The 19,979-nt window shown below is 37.4% G+C and overlaps 1 protein-coding gene across 1 annotated transcript in view; it reads right to left on the reverse strand.

Annotated features, from left to right (window-relative positions):
- Positions 1–6,075: 6,075 nt before the first annotated feature.
- kdrl (kinase insert domain receptor like) overlaps positions 6,076–19,979 on the reverse strand; it is a 44,699-nt gene continuing 30,795 nt past the window's right edge. The window contains exons 25-30 of the mRNA XM_057349851.1: positions 18,326–18,425; positions 14,480–14,585; positions 11,409–11,530; positions 10,701–10,779; positions 10,416–10,516; positions 6,076–7,895 (exon numbers count right to left, since the gene is read on the reverse strand). Coding sequence (XP_057205834.1) covers positions 7,721–7,895; positions 10,416–10,516; positions 10,701–10,779; positions 11,409–11,530; positions 14,480–14,585; positions 18,326–18,425 — 683 coding nt within the window. The 3' untranslated portion in view covers positions 6,076–7,720. The remainder of the gene's footprint in view (positions 7,896–10,415; positions 10,517–10,700; positions 10,780–11,408; positions 11,531–14,479; positions 14,586–18,325; positions 18,426–19,979) is intronic.

Here is a 19,979-nt window from a genome sequence, read left to right on the forward strand (position 1 = left end):
GATTTAAAAGAAACCCCTAAAATGACTTTTTTAAGGCAACATGCCAGCCATGCACCATGCCACAAATGACTTAAAATCGGGCCTGACCCAAAATCAAGCTTTTAACTATTTATCTGTGGTAGTCCAAAATGATCTCCAGGTCACGCGACGTAGTCCTTGACGTTCTTCAATCAAACATGATGTGACTGTGTTGTCAAGGTGGTGGTGGCAAAGGTATAACCAGCCCTCTGACGTCAGCCAGGACTTCAAAACCCCTGGATTTGCATTAAAATAAGTAGCCAATTACACGACCAAGCCCTAAGGTTCCCCTAGCGCCGGATTTTTGCATCACCTCAAGAGTTACTTTATTCTGAAACCACTTCTGCCATTTTCCACAGATGGTTAACATGCAACTTCTACGACTTGAAGAAAGAACACGTGACCTGGAAAAATGTTTTAGGATTCTGTTAAATTCACAAAACTAAACTAAACCTAGACTGAATTAATCGGATAATATTATTTGTTCCATAAAAATCAATGTAGGACTATTTACTTCAAACAAGCATGTCTAAGAAACGAATATTAATTAGGCTATTTATGGATTTATTTATACGAAACAATAACAACATAATAGTAATAATAATAATTGTTGATAATTATTTTGTGGTCAAAATGTGTTAATTAGTTAATTATTACAACATTGAATGATTGCTGGCCACTGTCATTGAGCATTAATTGTTTGCAGGCAGTTTGAATGTTCTTTATTACCTCTAAACTGTGGATATGGGAACGTGACATCAGCATAGTACCCATGCCACTTTCTCGCCTTCAGAGTCCATGCATATTTGTGAATGATTCTCTTGTAAAAGAGGTGCAAAGCGTGAGAAGGTGTCTTGATGTAAGGCCAACTTTTCACATTCCGCATCCCTCACACCATGACACTCTCGAGTCACACTTCACAGCTAATTCCGGTTTATGGAAATGTCAGGTATCACCTACAGTACACATGCGACGACAATGTGTCGTGCGTGTCGCCATGTAGTCGAAAGATTTAACGAGTTGTTAATTCATTTTACTGCGAGGTTTCAGGCGTATTTTAATCATTAACATATGCAGACAGTAGCCAGTTAAGACTTGGCTATCTTGTCTCAGATGTTAGGGCAGAAAAAGAGAGTAGGCCTACATTTAATATAAACAGAAGAATGTTTTATTGATTTATTTTAAAACACTTTTAACATGTTGAAATACATGTCATGCATAAAAAACTAACAATATGTTGAAAACATCATGGACTACACCAAATTTCATAAAAAATAAAATTACATATATGCATGGCAGTTCATGCAGTTTACCGTATCCTGTTTTATTTGAGCTATATTAAAACAATATTTATGAGGAAACAAAAACGTTTTTTGTTTGAAATGATATATGATAAATTAAGAAGATTTAAATGAACTGTATCTGTCAATCTGCAGGACACTGCTGTCATTGGTTGAAATTTAATGCCAACGGTAACAATAATTAAGTAAGCAACTAAATAAATAAGTAGGCTAAGTAAATAAATACGTGTATTAATTTGAGATGAACTGTGGATTTTATTTTTAAAAAGCTATTCATTTTTTCCTGAAGAATGAACAGCCAAGGATCCATATCTAAATAGGCTTCTCTAGTAAATAATCTTGGGAATAAACAGTTATTTTGTGAAACAAATTTTCAAATACACTGAAATAATATTTATTAAAACAAACAAATGAAAATAGTTCTCCTAACTATTTTCTCTTAAAGCAATATGTAATAATTTCAGATGATTTGCCAAAGACCTTTCTCACGTTGACAAGGTTATAAACTATGAAAGAATGATACTAGTCATCATATGGAAAAGTTTTCAGTTAAAAGATCAATTACGAATGTGTTTTCTCTAGCAGTAAAAGGTTAAGCATACGTTTTTTTCTCATTAATGCCAGGGCAGGAAAAGATAGAACATCTTTTAATTGTTATCCAAACATTACATAAATAAATTGCGATATTAAATTATAGCAAAATACATTTGATATATTTTTGCTGTTTTATGAATTGTTTTGTCTTTTATAGTTGTTTTACTGTTTCAGTTTAACTGAAAGTGTAAAGGTTGTTTAACGTTTCTATTTTGACCATATAAAGTGCATGTTACGACAAAAGGCCAGTTTATTCAATCAATCTTTACTTTCTTAACCAGTTATAACACAAGTATGGTTCAATAGCCTTTTGTATCATACACAGAATTATCTTAAAAATAAATATAATCCTGAGACATATTAACTATAGCCTACAATGTGAGACAGCCATACCAGGTATGATTGTCAAAAACTATAAATGTATTACTGAAAACAGTCGGCCAGATGGCCAGATGTGAGGTTTGTGAATAGACACATTGCTGATGCTGTTCTGAAGTGACGTCCAAATACAAGTGTACAAGTGTACAAGTGACAGGTTTATCTGGAGACCCGTTGCATAACACTGCGACGCCCTCTGGTGGTCAATTAGATGAAACAGTAACAACCCTAAATTTAAGGCTAATTGTAGGGTAGACATCCCCCCGAGTTTTTTTTCCTTATTTTTTATGTATGTCACACGCTTTACAAAGTTGTTTTATTTTAAAATAATTATGAAGCTTTAAGACAAACAACCCTCTTGTACTCAGACCGCAAACCCCAATTTACTTACTATAATGCACCTTTACAGAAAAACCTCAAGAGGGCGATGCCCACCAAGTAATGAACTTTGTATTCGCGAGTTCTTACAAAGTATCACAAGACTCTACAAGAAATCACATTTATAATAATATATGTTTGTTTGGTAAATTTTGTATTATAGTTGATGTAAAATAAAATAGATGTAAAATATATTGAAATAAACGACAATGAGTCTCCCTTATGTTTCTTATTTCATCTTCTATGAGTCTGTTGTTTGAGTTTGAAAGACATGGATAACGATGGTGATCAGTGTAAGGACAACAGAATTTTATTCAACAATGCTTGTCTGTCCAAAGATTTTAAAACATGTTCATTTCAGATACCAGAGATCTTGGCTGTCGTTGCTGTGGATGTGAGTTATGAGCTAAGAAAGCTTGATGCTCTCAGTGTGATTTACAGTTTTCCTGGAAACCTGAAAATAGCAGCATGTGTATCGCAAATGTATGACGGTTTGGGACAGAATGTTCTCAAAATACTTTGAAAAGTGAATCAAATATTTTACTGTTTTATTTTCACAATGGGAAATAAAACAAATAGGTCAAATTTTGCAATGCGTATTTATTAGGATTTTAAGGAACAGTTCAACCCATGTACTATTAACTTAAGTCTTATATAATTTCTTTATTGCAGACATTCACGGTGTAAAAAAAAGACTTTTCATATAAAACATGTTTTAGAACTGGGGAGCTTTCAGCACATGCAGGCCCACATTAGTTCAATGACTTCCTCAGATTGACTTTGATCATTTATGAGTTCATCAGTAATCCCTATTTTTTTATAACATAAACCCAAACAACATAAACCAGAAGAGTATTTGCTTATCCTGTCAAACTGTAGGGAAGGTCTCAATAACCACCAACCACATCTTTGGGCCACTGTATTTGCTGTTAAAGTCCACAGTCTCCATAGTGCTGTAGATCAGATGTTTACTGATTGTCAAAATTCTTGAACTGTTCATTTTTAGAAACTGGATCCCTATGGGGACAGAAAGAATCTACTTTGATCCGGAGGCCAATAAGCCCAAATACATCTTAGCTATTTTAAGACAAACAGTTTTAAATAGAATTCATTAACCCTGCTCCATAAGGCATCATGGGAGTTTATTAACATATTTTGGGCTGTTTGTATTTTGGTCTCAAATCTTGCTGGGTAGAGGTGAGCAATGCTCTGCTAATCTGTGATAAATTAAGTGCACCCTATTGTCTTCGCTCTAGGTAAGAGGTGCAAATATGTTTCCCCATCCCCAATTCTGCAAGTCCCTGCTCTCCCTAACACAGCGTGGGAATTGTGCCGTGACCGGAGGGGAAGACAAGTCCATTAATAGGAATTTGTTCAGAGGAAGAAGTTTGGGGTATGATAGGATTTCAAGGCATTCTCTGTTTTGTCACTGATTGCAGGAATCAGTTTTGGCAGGGCACCAAATGTGGCACCTCTGTTTTAGTGATTAATGAAGCGTCTTATACGTCTGGGGCTTGTTTTCCTTGGGAAGGGGCTCTGGAAGTGGCAGCATGGGGATTTACACATTGTTGAACAAGACAAACAAAAAATGGAGAGAGCTTTTAATTGCATGCACACGTGATGTTTTTCTCATAGATTTCTCTTTTGGCTTCCATTATGATATGAAGTATGCTAAAATGCAAAGCATAACCCCACAGCCCTGGAAAAAGGCCCATGCAACAACATTTCACAGATTCATTTGAGTTACAGGCATTCTGGTACAATTGACTAAATTTGAAGTTTTCTGCTTATTATTTTTTGTTCTGTTAATATTGTTTTATGCTTCCTGTAATTCTAGAAAAAATATATATATCGTTTTTTGTATGTACTGTATGTATGGGACAACAAATCTTATTTTTAATTTAATTTAATTTATCATTTACAATAACATCTTACTTTATTATAAACGTTTTAAAATAATTACACAATGTTTTTAAAGTGGAGTTCTGTTTTGTTATAGTTTTGTTTAATTGTTTTTATAATTGTTATATTTTATTTATATATTTTTAGTTTTCATGTCATTTTTATGTGCTGTTGTAATTTAATTATTGATTTGTTTATTTGTTATATTGCTATATAAGTTACATTTTTATTTCAGTTTTAGTTCAGTTTTTTTATTTTCACTTCATAATTTTAGTGACTTAACTTTATCATTTCCATTTAGTGTAATTTTTTAAATAATATTTAGATACTTGATTTGATTTTAATTAACAAAAATATTTAAAAAATATTTAATAGTTTAAATTGTAGTTAACTAAAATAACCTTGACGGTAGAAAAGTATTGTTATGAAGTATAGTAGAAAAACAATGCATGACTGCTTAGCATTTCTATATTTTTTTAATCAAGGAAGTTTTGCGATTGGCTGCAGAGCTATGACTGTATGTACTTTGTGTGTCAGTAAAAATATGAGATGTGCGTGAATGCCGCGTTTATTCTTGAAGCCAGAATATGATGACCCCGAACACATCCTTCCCTTGTTTGTTTATAGTTCATATTCCTGAATCAGTTTAGATATCTGACAACTTACGTTAACAAGCCAATAACAACAGTCCAAAACCAGCCAAGTGTTTTGTTTTATAATGGTTTTAAGTGTACTGTAAACACTCTATATTCATGACAGCAAGAGCATAAGCTTGGATCCAAAGGTGGGGGGCACTGTTGGCCCTTAGGAACTCTAGTGCTTGTGACGGGAATGATTCGGGAAAACCTTCATCTTCTGGCTCACAGAGGTATTGTCCTGGTGACAGACAGACTGTCGTCGGCTCACTCTGTTCAGGAAGTGTGTCTCTGTGGTTCAGAGGCGGGAGGAAAATGAAACAGGGTCTGACCATCTCCAGCCACATTTATAATGGTTAACCTATATCATTATATTATAGAAATGTATGGATGTATTGGGAAAAAGTACAGTAATTGATGAGGACATTGTGTACTTTATTTATTGTTGGCTCTCATCATGACACATTCATTGTCGTGTTTACTTATTTGTAAGACGTTTAGGATAAAAAAACATCTGATAAATGAACACAATGTAAATGAGGAAAGTGGGTCTATGTGGGTACAATTTTGCATTTCTTTGATATATATTAAAGGGCTAGTTCACCCCAAAAAGAAAATTCAATCATCATTTACTCACTCTTGTCAATTCAAACGTATGCTTTGCTTTCACATTTAGAAAAATGTTGGTAACCGGACAACAACGGTACCCATTCACGTGCATTGGTTTTGTGTCTATATTTGGTTGCAACTACATTAGGTTGCAACATTCTTCAAAATACCTTCTTTTAAGAAATTTTGTGTAACTATCTCTTTAACCACAAAACATGTTTGTGAGTATAACAAACGGAACCACAACTCTGAAAAAAGTGCTATTTATAAATATATAAATCTTTATTTATGTTTGGTTAATAATAAAATACAATTATCATACAAAATATATAAATGTAGAAAATATCAGTGCATACAGTTTTACTTCACAAATACAGTCAAGTCAACAATAAATCATAACTGGAAGTATAATTTGGAAGTATATACAATTCATTTTTAAATTGTCTGCTAACCTTGAATGCAGTAAAAATGATATTGATGGGACTAACTGCTTCCTTTTCACCCTTGCCTGTCAAAAGAATTTGGTTTAACTGATTCAGTGGTCCACCGTGATTCCCCACCCATTGGTTTACATTACACCTGTTAAAGAGTTAACACTAATACTTTATATGTAGTGACCGACCGGCCTTGCTGACAACGTTATTAGTATTTTCAGCCTGCCCTGCAAGCTTTAGTAGTATTTTAGCACGAGACTACTGAATGACATACCTTCCCATTAACAATCTGGTTAATAGCTGCACAATATGTGTCGTTATGTACATAAACAGTAGTGTAAACAGCATAAAATAAGGAATGTACACAATGCAGCAGTCTAACTATTGTTGAATAGAGAGCAAGGCCTTTTTATTCTCCATCAATAATTGACATAGTATGCTCCTTATTAAATGTGCATTAACTATTTACTTGCTGAGGCTTTCCAAGCCACTTTCACAGTGATAGACTGGATGTTAGGCACCCATAAGCCATTCAATCCTGCACTATCAAACCAGACAAAAACATGAAGCTTGGCCAACGAAGTGGTTAACTTAAGATCTCTTAAAATGAAAGCTTATTAAATAAAAAGGAATGCGGACTGGACAAGTTAAAGACAAGGCTGAACTTTGTCAGAAAAAAAAAATGAAACAAAAGTGTGAGAGTCAGGAAATCGGCTCTCAGACAGACATCACAGAACCCAAATGCAAGTCCAAAATGACGATGGTCAACATATCCGGCAATTCATACAAGAATTCCAGACCGCACATTTAATTATTCATGATCTGTGGTCTTTTGCTTGACAGTCTGTCTGTCAGTTGCCTCACAGTGGTTTTGAGTGAAATCTGTTCTCAAGAAAAATATTTTCCTACACAAAGAATCAGCTCCAGTGAGCTTCGAAAATACTAATTTTAGGAAAATAAAAATATCACGTAACAAGTTTTCCAGTTTCTTTTAATAAAATATTTATCTAGAAATAAAATATGTATTACTTGATTCAATGAAATTGAAATGAAATCTGCCATTTCACCCGAAAAAACAGCACCATTACTGTAAGTGGTTCTTGGTTGAGCATTGCGTTAGCAGCGCAACGGTCGTAAATGTGAACGCACATTCTGATAAAATGTATAGCTTGAATGCTTTGGATAGAAGCATCTGCCAAATGCATAAATGTAAATAGGTTCTGCATATCTTCTTCACAGTAAAAAGCAGGAATACCTGAGGTGCTCTTTCACTGTATGTGTGATTCTCACAGTGGCAGCCCAGTGCTTATACTGTACTCAAACACTGCCTTTCCTTGAAAGAAAAAGAAATACGAATACGAAAGAAATGAAAAAAGTGAGAAAACCATAATCTGATTTATCTCATGTGCCCAGCCAATCGGACGCTCTGGAACTGGGTGAGATTTCTAGTGGCTTATGAGTGCAGAACAACTCAGACAGGTGGAGTGGAGTAACGGACCACATAGTTATAGTCCGGAGGTGGGCTGTGACATTCCAGCTCCGGGTCGAGGGAAGATTCCTCTAGACTCAAGTCTAGTGAAGGAACAAGTGGTGGGAATTTCTCCTTCTCCCCCTCCAAAACCAACTCCTTACTTTTGCTCTTCATTCTGTAGAGGCGAAAAAAAGAAGGTTCATATATACCCTGAACATCATATGGATGAAATGTTCAAGTGTACAAAAGACAACCAGCAGACCTAGCTGGTCCGTTCTATAGTACATTTCCAGAATTATTAAATTACTGCATACTAAGTAACGTTTTGCACTATGTATGACATCTCTTTAGCAGGGTTCACTCAATCAGACACCTTAGCATCCTTGAGGTTGCAAACTTGTGAGTCCACGGCAGTTAAAGGGATAGTTCATCCAAAAATGAAAAATCTGTCACCATTTACTCTCCCTCAGGTTGTTTCAAACCTGTACACATTTCTTTGTTCCAAAGAACACAGAGAAAGCTATTTGGAAGAATGATAGCAATTTTCAGTTCTGGGACATCATCCACTACCATAGTAGGGAAAAAAGATTTTTTGTTCTGTTGAACACATAATGAGATATTTTGAAGAATTTAGGAAAACAAAGAGTTCTCGGGCACCTTTGACTACCATTTAATTCTTCCTACTATGGTAGTCAATGATGTCCCAGAACTGAAAATGACTAACATTCTTCCAAATATCTGTCTTTGTGTTCATCTTTGTGAGAGTGAGTAAATGATTACAGAATATTCATTTTTGGATGAACTGTACCTTTAATAGCCATTTAATGTGAAACAGAGCCAGTGCCAAGCACTCTGCATATGTGCATACCAAATGTGAAAGCACCCGGTGGAATTCAGCAGCACAATGTAGAAGGGACATTATACAGACGCTTGGACAGAGCATTAAAGCGGTAGAAGGTCAAAGGTGACCGTGATTCAATGGGCACTAGGAAGGGGCCTTCTCTTTTTACGATATATACATCTTTCTGTACGTGCTAACAGAGGTTCCTTTTCCCATGGTTGTGACCATGGTAACCTGTGTATGGCTTTGGCAACCAGTGACAGACTGTGCCTAGCTTTTGATCATACAGAGCTGCGATGATGAAGGCACTGTAAACAGACACACGAGACACAGAATGTTTATAATGAGAAAGTCTGTTGATCGTATGTTCACGTGCCTCATCAATCATAAAAGAGACGGGAGGCGAGCTCTGTAATCTTCACCTCCCCTGCTGATGTTATTTACAGTGTGGTTGAATTTACCGCTGTGTAAAATAGCAGAGGAACGGGACAAAGGGTTATTAAACCATATCTTGCATAAAACATGACCACTAGGCTCAAATGCGTTTATATGTTCTATTCTAAAGCATTGCATGTTTAACCTGAATAATTCTGAAAGACGTTCCCCAATTGTGAGTGGGTCACTCTCTACCTCTTAGTCATAAAGTCCAATCAGTAAAAGATTATCAATATTTGTCTAGCTGCAATTGGTGGTACACATGTCCTCAATTGTTAAGATATTGTATAAGTACTTGAGTGTGTTTTGGAGGATAACCTTTGTAGATTAACCCCGGCCTTCACTGCATTTCAAGACCATAAACCAAAGATTATCAAGCCCAATGACCTGCCGTGAATAACTTAAAAGGCAATCTCAGCTCTAGTTTTTAGCACCATTTGCCCCGGGGCATTTTAAAGAACAAGAAAGGTTGCATTAAACCCCAAAACAATTAAATGATTAGGCTGATGTTACGCTTTTTCAATGTTTTTCATAATAAGATATATACGGTATAAAATATTTTATACCATGGTCTGTTTGAATACTGGATTCTGATTGGCTGGAAGGTGTGCATTAAAAGCCTTTAACGCACGGGTAGCTCCAGTCAGTTTGATTACATTTAAATTTAACTGACAAAATAACCGTCATTTTCACCTGTTTGATCTAAAATGACACTGTAAACATCAATAAAAGCTTTAACTTGGCAAATAACCATGGTATAAGCGGGATAATCCACGGCTAGCCATGCGTTAAAGGATTTGAATGCACTTCGCAGAGGCTTTTTTGTAATAAAACTACACATTAGAAAATATTTTGTTCATTAACACTATTAAACGTCACTTAGAGTCATGATGTTGATACATAATAATAATACACTAATACATAATCATAAAAATATAAAACAAAATATATTTTACTTTCTCAAATAAATTAAAGTGTTAAACCATTGTCTATTAGCATACAGCGTGGCCATGTGCCATTTCTGTTTCAGTGATGCAGTCAAGGGTCTTCACAACCCCGGCGGTAGAAGGCGGCACCAACAAAGATGCTAGTCACCAGCCCTTCCAGCCAACTTTAACAAGTCACACGCCCAGCCCTGCTTTTATTGTCAGGCTGTTGAGATTGTCACCTTAAGCAATATCTCTCCACTGTGCCTTTGTCTGTGACTCTCTCGCGCAGGCACATCTCTCAAAGGAAAAGGTTGTGACTGGAGTCGTGTGGAGCTGCCGGGAGGGGGGAAAACTGTATGACAATTGTGGCATCTACATTCCAGCCCAGTGGGAGGGTCTCCAGGGCATACGCCAGCAGCTCTACCCATTCCTGCCATTCTGGATTCTGTCAGGCAAAAGGTTCGAAACGGACTTCATGAAATGTACTTACGCTCGAGACATGAAACTCAGGGGCAGGGTCAGCGACTCCAGACGCTTCAGAGTGTTCAGGTCGTCTGAAGACAGACCTATTCCACTGTCTGACTGTCCACCCTGTGAACAACCAAAGACCACTCGTGAGGTTTATCTACTGATGTCCAATCGTCTACTGATGTTCCAATCATTTTCTAGAAACTTCTTGTGATGATTTTACAGTCTTTTCTTATGACAGGATTTAAAAAATTATATTATTGATAGTCACATTGTGTGTGTGTTGTTTTAAGGATAAGTTCGTCACCTCATGCATCTTGTTGGTTCCGTCCTCCAGGATTACATCATCAAATGTCTTTACACTTGCTGGGCGGATCTTGATGTTCCTGAAAACATCAAATACTGCACATCAGATCACTGCTGAAGCTTTTGTAAATACATGAAAAACTATGGATTGAGAGATATGCGTTTAAGATCACAGTTCAATTTTTTCTTTTTTTGTATAAAATTTTACATCAGCGTAAAGCGACAGATCTTAAATTCAGCTTTAGTGCTAACATGCCTTTGCAAGTACAAAAGTTTAAAAAATATCATTTTAAATAGGAATAAACCATAAAACAATATTTATGATACAAAGAAAATTAGGCGCCCTTAATGATACAAGAATCCTTCCCATGTGCTTTAACGCTAAGCAAATCTTATAAGGAACCAATGAATGTTTTTTAATCACACCTTTCAATATTCTAAAGCATTCATCTGAAAAATATTGAGAGGATGTGCAGTTTATTCAACTAGAACAGGAAATTGTATGAAAACCAGAATGTGAAGAGAGAACTTTATCATCGCCAAAGAACAGCAGACAAATTATCCCCAAAGCACATGTCTTTATGAAAAATGAGATGTTGGCATACTCCACATTTGAATTGTGGTCAAAACTTCTAAGGACGAAATGAAAAATGTTGTGCTCACCCTGAGCACACAGCAGTAAAAATGTCTGACGATAAATCCATCTTACCAAGCCGTCCCGGAGTCTCTAAGAGAGGCAGGTCTGGTTGAGGTTTCCTCTGAGGGACTGGAGCTCGCAGGATCATCTTTGGTCAACAGCGCCGTGTTGATCGGAATGTAATGCTTTCCCTCCTGAGAGACACAAACAATTGAACATTCTGTTCATTTAATAACAATGACATCACCATGCATATGCTTTAGTGAGGTTAAGATTTGGGATACATGGAATTGAGGATTTTGAATAAGCATGGTGAGACAAAAGGCAATCTGTATAAATATATGCAAGGGAAGGTGTGAATATGTTTTATGGTAATGACATTATTAGGGACAGTCTGGACAGCCCAGTTCTTTATGAGAGATGGAGAGAGATGGTAAGGAGTAGACTTTGATCTCAGTGCAGATTTATAATATACTAAGAAGAGGAGACAGCACAAAGCACCACTGTTCCCGACCAGGATTATGAAGTTTTATGTTTTTTTAATCCTGTTGATAAGTACCAGCATTTGGGAATGTTAGTAGCATTTACATCAGAAGGTGAATTTTTTGGTCTATGAGAATTCAAATGGGTTTAACGCTAAAACATACAATATTTAAGTTTTAATGCTTATATTAAACAAAATGTAGATGAAAACACTGTGCATGTCTTCCAACGTTCAAATCAAATACACTGTTTCTCAAGTTCAGTTAATTTCATTCATTCATTCATTCATTCATTCATTCATTCATTCGTTCATTCATTCATTTTTTGCTGCCTTAAATTCTTAAGTACAATCAAAATTGCTTTACAAATCATTTCAGCTTGCTATTTTAAGTTTATAATAATATGTTGAAATTGCTTAACTTATTTTGATGAGTTAGAAATGTAAAAAACATTTACAAATTGTAAACAGTAAGTAGAAATTACTTGAAAAATGTTTTACAGTGCAAGACATTTACAACTGTGGTTCTCAAACTGGGGGTTGTGGCTCCAAAGATGGATCTGGTGGGGGCACAGTTATTGTGGCATTTTTTTAAATATTTAATTTGATCATAGATGTTGTGCAAACAAACATCAGAAAAACAAGACCACCAACCAAAAGAACTGATGTTCCAGTATTGTATAATTGTATATGTTTTGGGTTTAATTCACATTTTAAGTTTAAAGGTGCAGTGAACCAGGACCGCAATTTTAAACCGAGCTTTTGTTATATAAGAGTGAATCGTATTCAAGCGAACATCCTGTAAGTGTCAGACCTGTAAACGCCCTTGTTACTGAAATAACAACGAGGCTCAGCGAACGGCAGGTCCTGGAGTGCACCTATAGGTTGAACACCGCCTCCACAGAAGAATATCGACGCCTACTTCTCGAGCCCCGCCCACTGGTTCGCGCATGACAGTACTGAACACGCACTGCACGGAACCAGATAGAGCGAGTGTAATGCGTCATGCCGTTAAAGATTGCAAAATATTGCGCAGTGCCTGGTTGTGGAAGAACACAGTCGCTGCTTAACCTTCCTTCGGATTCCGACAGTAGGAATGCGTGGTTGAAGTTTATTTTTAAAGACGTTCCAGCGCACGTGTGGAAAACATTGTGCATTTGTTAACTTCGTTTCAACGCGGATTCCTTGAACAAGTCTTTGCGGAGAGACTAAAATGAAAAAGCAGTGCTGTGCCGTCAATATTGGATCCGATAGGAATGGCGAAGCAATCTTATGTGAGTAAAACATATTACTATGCGTCACTATTGCTTTGTTAGAGATCGCTTGACATGCCCTGATAGTGTTACCTGGGGACCTCTAGTCATTTGTAATATTTGTAATCGGCATCTCTGTGATTTGGCGGGCTCATATATCATTTTTCAAGGTTTTATCCACCGTTTGCGAATAATGGAGGCTGTTTTGAAGTGTTTTGATATTATTTCTGGTGCTGGGTCATTTTGGCCGGGAGTCTACCGTTTGTTTATTTATCATGAAAACTATAACATTTGAGACCCGCGATCGCAGTGATCTTCTGTCCGGTTCGCGGGTCTTAAATGCTGACATGTACGGTCATATATCACTAAACACCATACAACTATAGGCTATACAAACTATACGCAAATCTTTGCCATCCGGGAAATAAGTCCGTAAATTTGAGTAAAATCACGTTACGTAACGTTACGCGTCTAACCAAATTCACAGAAGGCTACAACTAAGTCAACTACGGAAGCTGCTATCCAATCATAGGAGTGGGCGTTTACTTCCAAGTCTTCTATGCGGCACGCCCTTAAAAACTGAGCGTTTCTCCAGCCGGCCTCAAAACCAGGGTAGAAAATAGCCTATTATTACTTATTGATTTTGATGTTTTCGAATGTAAAAACCACGCGAACGTCACAAGTAGACATCAGACTATAGTATAAAACAACAAAAACGGACAGTTCACTGCACCTTTAAGATTATAAGTCTTTATTTGGGGGGCCATGCACCCTACACAAAGGTGGCCTTACAACAAAAAAGTTTGAGAACCACTGATTTACAACATCATTAACAGATTATTAAAATAAGGTTAACGACAGCCTTCTGTGTAATGATAATCTGCATCTCGCATCCAAAAAATACTTGCGGTTTTCACCATGTGTAATTAAACTAAAATAAAATTTGTGGCAGCCAAAACTTATTAAAGAGATAGTTCACCCAAAAATGAAAATTCTGTCATCATTTTCTCACCCTCAAGTTGATCCAAACCTGCGTAAATGTATAAGTTTTGTTGAACACAAAGAAAGATATTTGGAAGATTGTTAGCAATATATTTCTGTGGCACCCTTGACTACCATAGTAAAAAAAGAAATTGTATTTTTTTTGTTCTGTTGTTCTGTTAAACACAAAAGAAAGATATTTTGAAGAATTTAGGAAAACAAGCAGTTCTGGGTCACCCAGATTTTTTCTACTATGGTAGTCAATGATGCCCCAGAAATCTCAGTTGCTAACATCTTTCTCTGTGTTCATCAGAACAAAGAAAATTACACAGGTTTGGAACAACTCGAGGTTGAGTCATTCATGACAGAGTTTTCATTTTTGGGTGAACTATCCCATTAAGTGAATGTTACAGGTCTTCTGATCTTACCTGCTGTACACTGGCCTGGAGCAGATCTCCCAGCCTCTCCACTAGTTCAGTGAAAGTTGGTCTTTGGGATGGTTCTCCATGCCAGCAGTCTAACATGGTTTGATATCTATGAAGAACAAATGCACAATTTCATCAGGAGGTAAATACCCGCTTCCTTTGAACATACACAGTGTGTTACATACGGTCGTAAATCCTAATTCTTCAGCGACCACACAAACCCTCATGAATTATGCTTTCTGCCTTGACATCTGCAAAACTGGGCTTTATCCAATTATTTCAGTCATCCATAATATTTGTTGCGTGACACGGCGAGTAAAGCTGTCCATTTTGGTTTTCAGTGGTGTTGAGAGGAACTTCCTTCTGCTTTAGACGACCTGTCAGCACCTCTCCTCATCAGGGACGTCTGAGGTCTCTTATTAGATCTTGTAGTGAGTCGTACTGCGTTGGGTTAGCTGAAGGCTAAAGGTTCACTGGGGCGTTAAAGCAGTGAGCACCGAGCATTTGAGTAAATGATCACGGGTGACGATTGAACACCATCCTGTTTAGACTGTTGCTCTCACAGGTCTTTATATAAATAAATCCTGTTAGCCGTTATACTCTCTTATCCCTTCTGAACGGCACAAGATCAGGCTAGTTTGGGGTATGGAAAAATGACTGTACTACTTGATGACTCACTACTTCCTACACTTCCTTACACTAATTACCTCATTTATCCATCTGGGTTCAGTAGTCATTAGACGGGAGGCGTTCGTTTTACGCTGTGAATGAGATTAGCTGGAGGAAACAGGACTTTTATAATGAATCCAGGTGGAAGAACTCCCTACACTAACAGGAAGGCCAGAAAAATGCAGACTGGTGGTTTCCGTCAAATCAAGGATAAACCAGGATGTTCAACATCCCTAACCCTCACACATATAGCACAGTTTTACATAGAGACAACTTGGAAATATACTACGCCGAAGGTGTTAAAGGGGTCATATGGCACAAATACGTGTTTTTCTGTGTCTTTGGTGTGTTATAAGTTGCCCATGCATGTATTAGACACGTAAAATTGAAAAAATTAAAGTGTCGGAACAAAGATGCATTCTATCTAAAAGCGAATGCTCACCCAGACCTGACTGAAACACCTCGTGTGACCACACCCCCACAAATCTACATCAGTTCGTGGTATGATTTGACTAAGACCGCCCAAATGTATACACAAGTAAGGTGGGCGTACCTGTCAGTATACAATTGCTTTGGAACCTGATGTTCCGGTAACGCTTTAGATTACGGCCCGCAATGTACTGCTTAAATAAACAGAATTTACAGCGTAACTAATTGTAACAATAAAGTACCTCTACAGTACATATTTGTAGGTAAAGGGGAACAATATACAAAGTTTGGGGAATAAAGAAAATACTGTATTTATACTGCAAGTAGCCTATTTTAAAACTAAGGGGTAACTATTTTAATATATGCATGACCTACAGTTTGCTTTTACAACAATCTTAGCATCATGTAATCACAATGTACCCATAAATAAGCTATTGTGGATATCCATTAAGTACGGGGTTCTTATTTTATTATCATAGCAAACATGAAATAAGGGGAATTGATGCGTTCACTTTTTGCGCAAGCGAAACAGCACGACAGACTGTCTGTCAACTGTAAATTTGACAGAGTTTTAACTTTAGGATTCATTTTTATTTTATTGATTTTATGATTGTTGGTCACTATGAGTTATTTTGATGAGTTTTAATGTGTAAAATGTGCAAAATCAATGTTGATCTTTTGAGACTATAATCAAGTTCAAGAGCGGATTGATTTGGATTTTTATATTTCATTCAGTTCCCCAAACTTTACATATTGTTCCCCTTTATCTACATAAATGTACTGTAGAGGTACATTAAGTAGTTACGCTGTAAATCTTGTTTAATTATGCGGTACATTGCGGGCCGTAATCTAAACCGTTACCGCGTTCCAAATATGGTAAGAGGCATTACATTTCCGTATTCGACCAATCACTACACACTGGTTAACTGGCCAATCATAGCACACCTCGCTTTTCAGAGCGATGAGCTTTGTTAAAAAATCTGCGTATTTCAGAGAGGCGGGGCAAAGAGGAGATACAAACATGCACGGTATGTGGAAAATACAGCGTTTTTGATCCTTAAATCATGTATACACATTGCATTACTGTACATCTAAAACAAACGATAATATTCGTTTTAGCCGTGTCATATGACCCCTTTAAAGGTCCAGTGTATGAAAATTAGCAGCATCTAGTGGTGAGGTTGTGAATTGCGACTAACGGCTCACTCCACCCCTCCCTTTCGAAGCACTACGGCGGCTGACACAGAACTAAGATGTCCTCATGTTTTCGCTTCTTTGCCGAAGGAGTTTGTCCGTTAGGGCTACTGTAGAAACAACATGGCGAATTCCATGTAAGGGGACCAACTGTGTTTGTAGATATAAATAGCCCATTCTAAAGTAATAAAACATAACGCTTCATTATGTAAGGTCTTTCTACAACTCTGAAGACACAGTTATCTATATTATATTGCATTTCAATAGATTGCAATAGATCCTCCAAAAAAATTACACATTGCATCTTTAAGTTGTCTAATATTTGTTTATGTTCTCGGAGTGGATAAATCTGAATAAAACAACTTATAAAGGGCCGTAAGGTCCTCGCGTTGATGTACCCGTCAAGCAAATTCACAGCTTCATCCTTTTCATCACTCAGGGCAGATGGGGTCAGGGCCACTCTCAGGGTCATGGATAAAGTACTGTTTAACCCTGAGGTCAGCACATAACTTTATCAATGTGTCTACTTTGTTGAACAACGGCACGCGTGGGGGTCGTGCAATCAGTGCTGCGTCGAGCAGGCGATGCAGTATATTACATTTACTCCTTATCTTAGTTGACGCATTCTTTGAAGCTGTATGTAAAGATTTGGGTTCGGGTTATATAACATGGCACCAGGCTGTGGTTGTGAGGTTGGGAGGGCTGCATGCGGCCAGATTCATCACATTTAAAGCATGAGGTCTGGACTGCATTTTCCTGGTCATCTCCAATCACAATCTGTAATGGGCTGTTATTATGTGCAATTGGCTGGACTTGATATGTGATTGCATGTGTGATTGCCAACGTGCAACAAATCACATTACCAGCTGTAATAAAACGCAAGTGCTCAGTTCGGGTTTCCAAATGTATACGGCATCGGATACAATAGAGTCAGAGTTAAAACTGAAGGCCTCTCTCTGAAATATTTTTTCCTTTTGGGTGCCTCGCTTCCATTTACGTGCAACCCAAATCCGAAGTTGCCCACTCCATTTCCTTTCCACATTTGAAACCTATACGACGACCTTTCCTCTCATATCTTGTTACATCAGAAAACATTGGATTGTGGTTTTGCTGGCTCTCTAACCCCCGTAACCACAACGGGAGTATCTTGCCTGTGGGTTTGTCTGATGCCCGGGGTCCTGCCACTGCCTTCGGCCCCCCCATGCTGTGTAGGTACACCGAAGCCTTTAATGTAAGCTTCAGTTTCAGCTGCATTGGTGTAAGTGAGTAATGGATCCCTAACACCCATCAAGTGCACTATAAACTAGCTGCCAATCAGAAGTTGCCATTTCTTCCACTCTCTAAATAATTGTCCTGTTTCCATTTAGTGCTCGGTCTCGTGTCAAAGCAATGAAATGGGATACTGCTTCTCTTTTCGACTGTATCGATAGAAAAGGATTTTCTTTGAAAAAGTGCAGGTTTTTGCTTACAATCCTGAAGAGTTGACTTACTTTAGTAGTCATTATAGTTTATAAATGGAGATATTGTTGACAAATCAAGTCACATAGGCATTCTTACATTTCGGAGGAGGAGTACTCGGGAGCTTTCATCCTGGTGCCCTCCTTCAATCGGCAGCAGAATTCCTCATCAATGTGTAAGCCGGGGTACGGAGAGGCGCCTGGTGAGAAAAAAAGAGAATAATGGGGTTATCAAGACTCCTCCATGAAACAGAGCATTGGCAACTTCAAAGGGTCTGACGAGAAACACACTAAACTGTGAAGTGGCTTGGTAGCACAGAGAGATCAATGGAAGAGAGTTGGATATATCACAGTCTGCATCAGCGGGGCTGTTTGGTCTCCTGATAAAGACCGTTGACTAGTTTCCAAGTAAACAGCTTTGGACGGCATGATTTTGCAGACTCGTTTGCGCTCTTGCATGAAATAATATTTTTATGTTCTTGACCAAAAGCCTTTGAATAATATTTGATGTCTGCTAAAATATGCGTGGCATAACAACAGATCTCCAAGAGGGTCAATCTTTCATTAAACTGTGATCTAAATCCCCCTCTGACATAGATTAGGTAGTCATTAAAAACAAATATATAAATGGCGCTCAAAATCTCCTGCAATGTTGGGAACGAGGAGCCGTAGATGTGGAGTGCCTATTAAAACAGAGGAGAAACCCAAATCCACAACACAAAGCACGCGAGTGTACTTTGGGCGCAATGCAACATTTAGTCTCAACACTATCAAGTAGCAATAATCATTTTTCTAAACATTTCATGTTCATCTATTTGACACCAACAAAATCAAGGCAGCTCAGTGGTAGCAAGTCATCATTAGATGTCTTTTCCTGAGAATTTAGGGTGTTTTCTTAAATGCTGTTTTATATTAAGATGCAAATGGACATCCCACTATTTTCTCACACAGCATTCTTTGTATCTTTACAGTAATAGTGTGAATATACATTTGGGGAATTTTATTCAGGTTTCTGGTTGCATTTCATAGCAAATGTAAAATAAACGGTAGCCCAGAAGAAATGCAAACCTATACAAAGTATTTCAAGAGCTTTTTAAATTTTTTTAAAATTATTTCATACATTACATTATTTGATATATAACAGTGGGCAGAACTGTATTGTTATATACAGTTTCATTGGACACATGCACCTGGCCTGAAGTTATCTTCCAGTCTGTGTTTGTTGATCGGTCTGGGGTGCGTTTCCCGAAAGCATCGTTAGTCAACTATGGTCGCAAGTTCCATCGTTCCAGCATAGTTCAACGATTCAAATGTTTCCTGAAACCATCGTTCCAACGATCAATCGCAAGCAGCATCGGAAAGATGCGTGGTTGGAACTACAGGCTGAAGAAGCATTGTTCCTTAAGTTATTATGACACGTAGACTTACATGCATCATATTTTGAGCAAAGTAAGCAAGCAACATGCAGTGCATTCTATATCCAGCATTCTAAATATATACTAATTCAATTTTACATCTTTTAGTTTGTCAAAAAAAAGCGTTGTTTTTTGCGCATGCGCTTGAACTGTACGTGCTCTAGGACCCTGGGGAATCCCTGGGCGGTGTGACATAGGAGGAAATTTATGAATGAATTAAATACCATGATATAAAACAACAGAGAGCAACAATGTGATAACAAAAACAGTTTTCAGATGCAGCGTACATTATTTACAGCAATAATATGACACCCACCACCTATGTGACGTCAACCAACG

This window comes from Triplophysa rosa, linkage group LG13, assembly GCF_024868665.1.
Source record: "Triplophysa rosa linkage group LG13, Trosa_1v2, whole genome shotgun sequence".
Classification (NCBI taxonomy): domain Eukaryota; kingdom Metazoa; phylum Chordata; class Actinopteri; order Cypriniformes; family Nemacheilidae; genus Triplophysa; species Triplophysa rosa.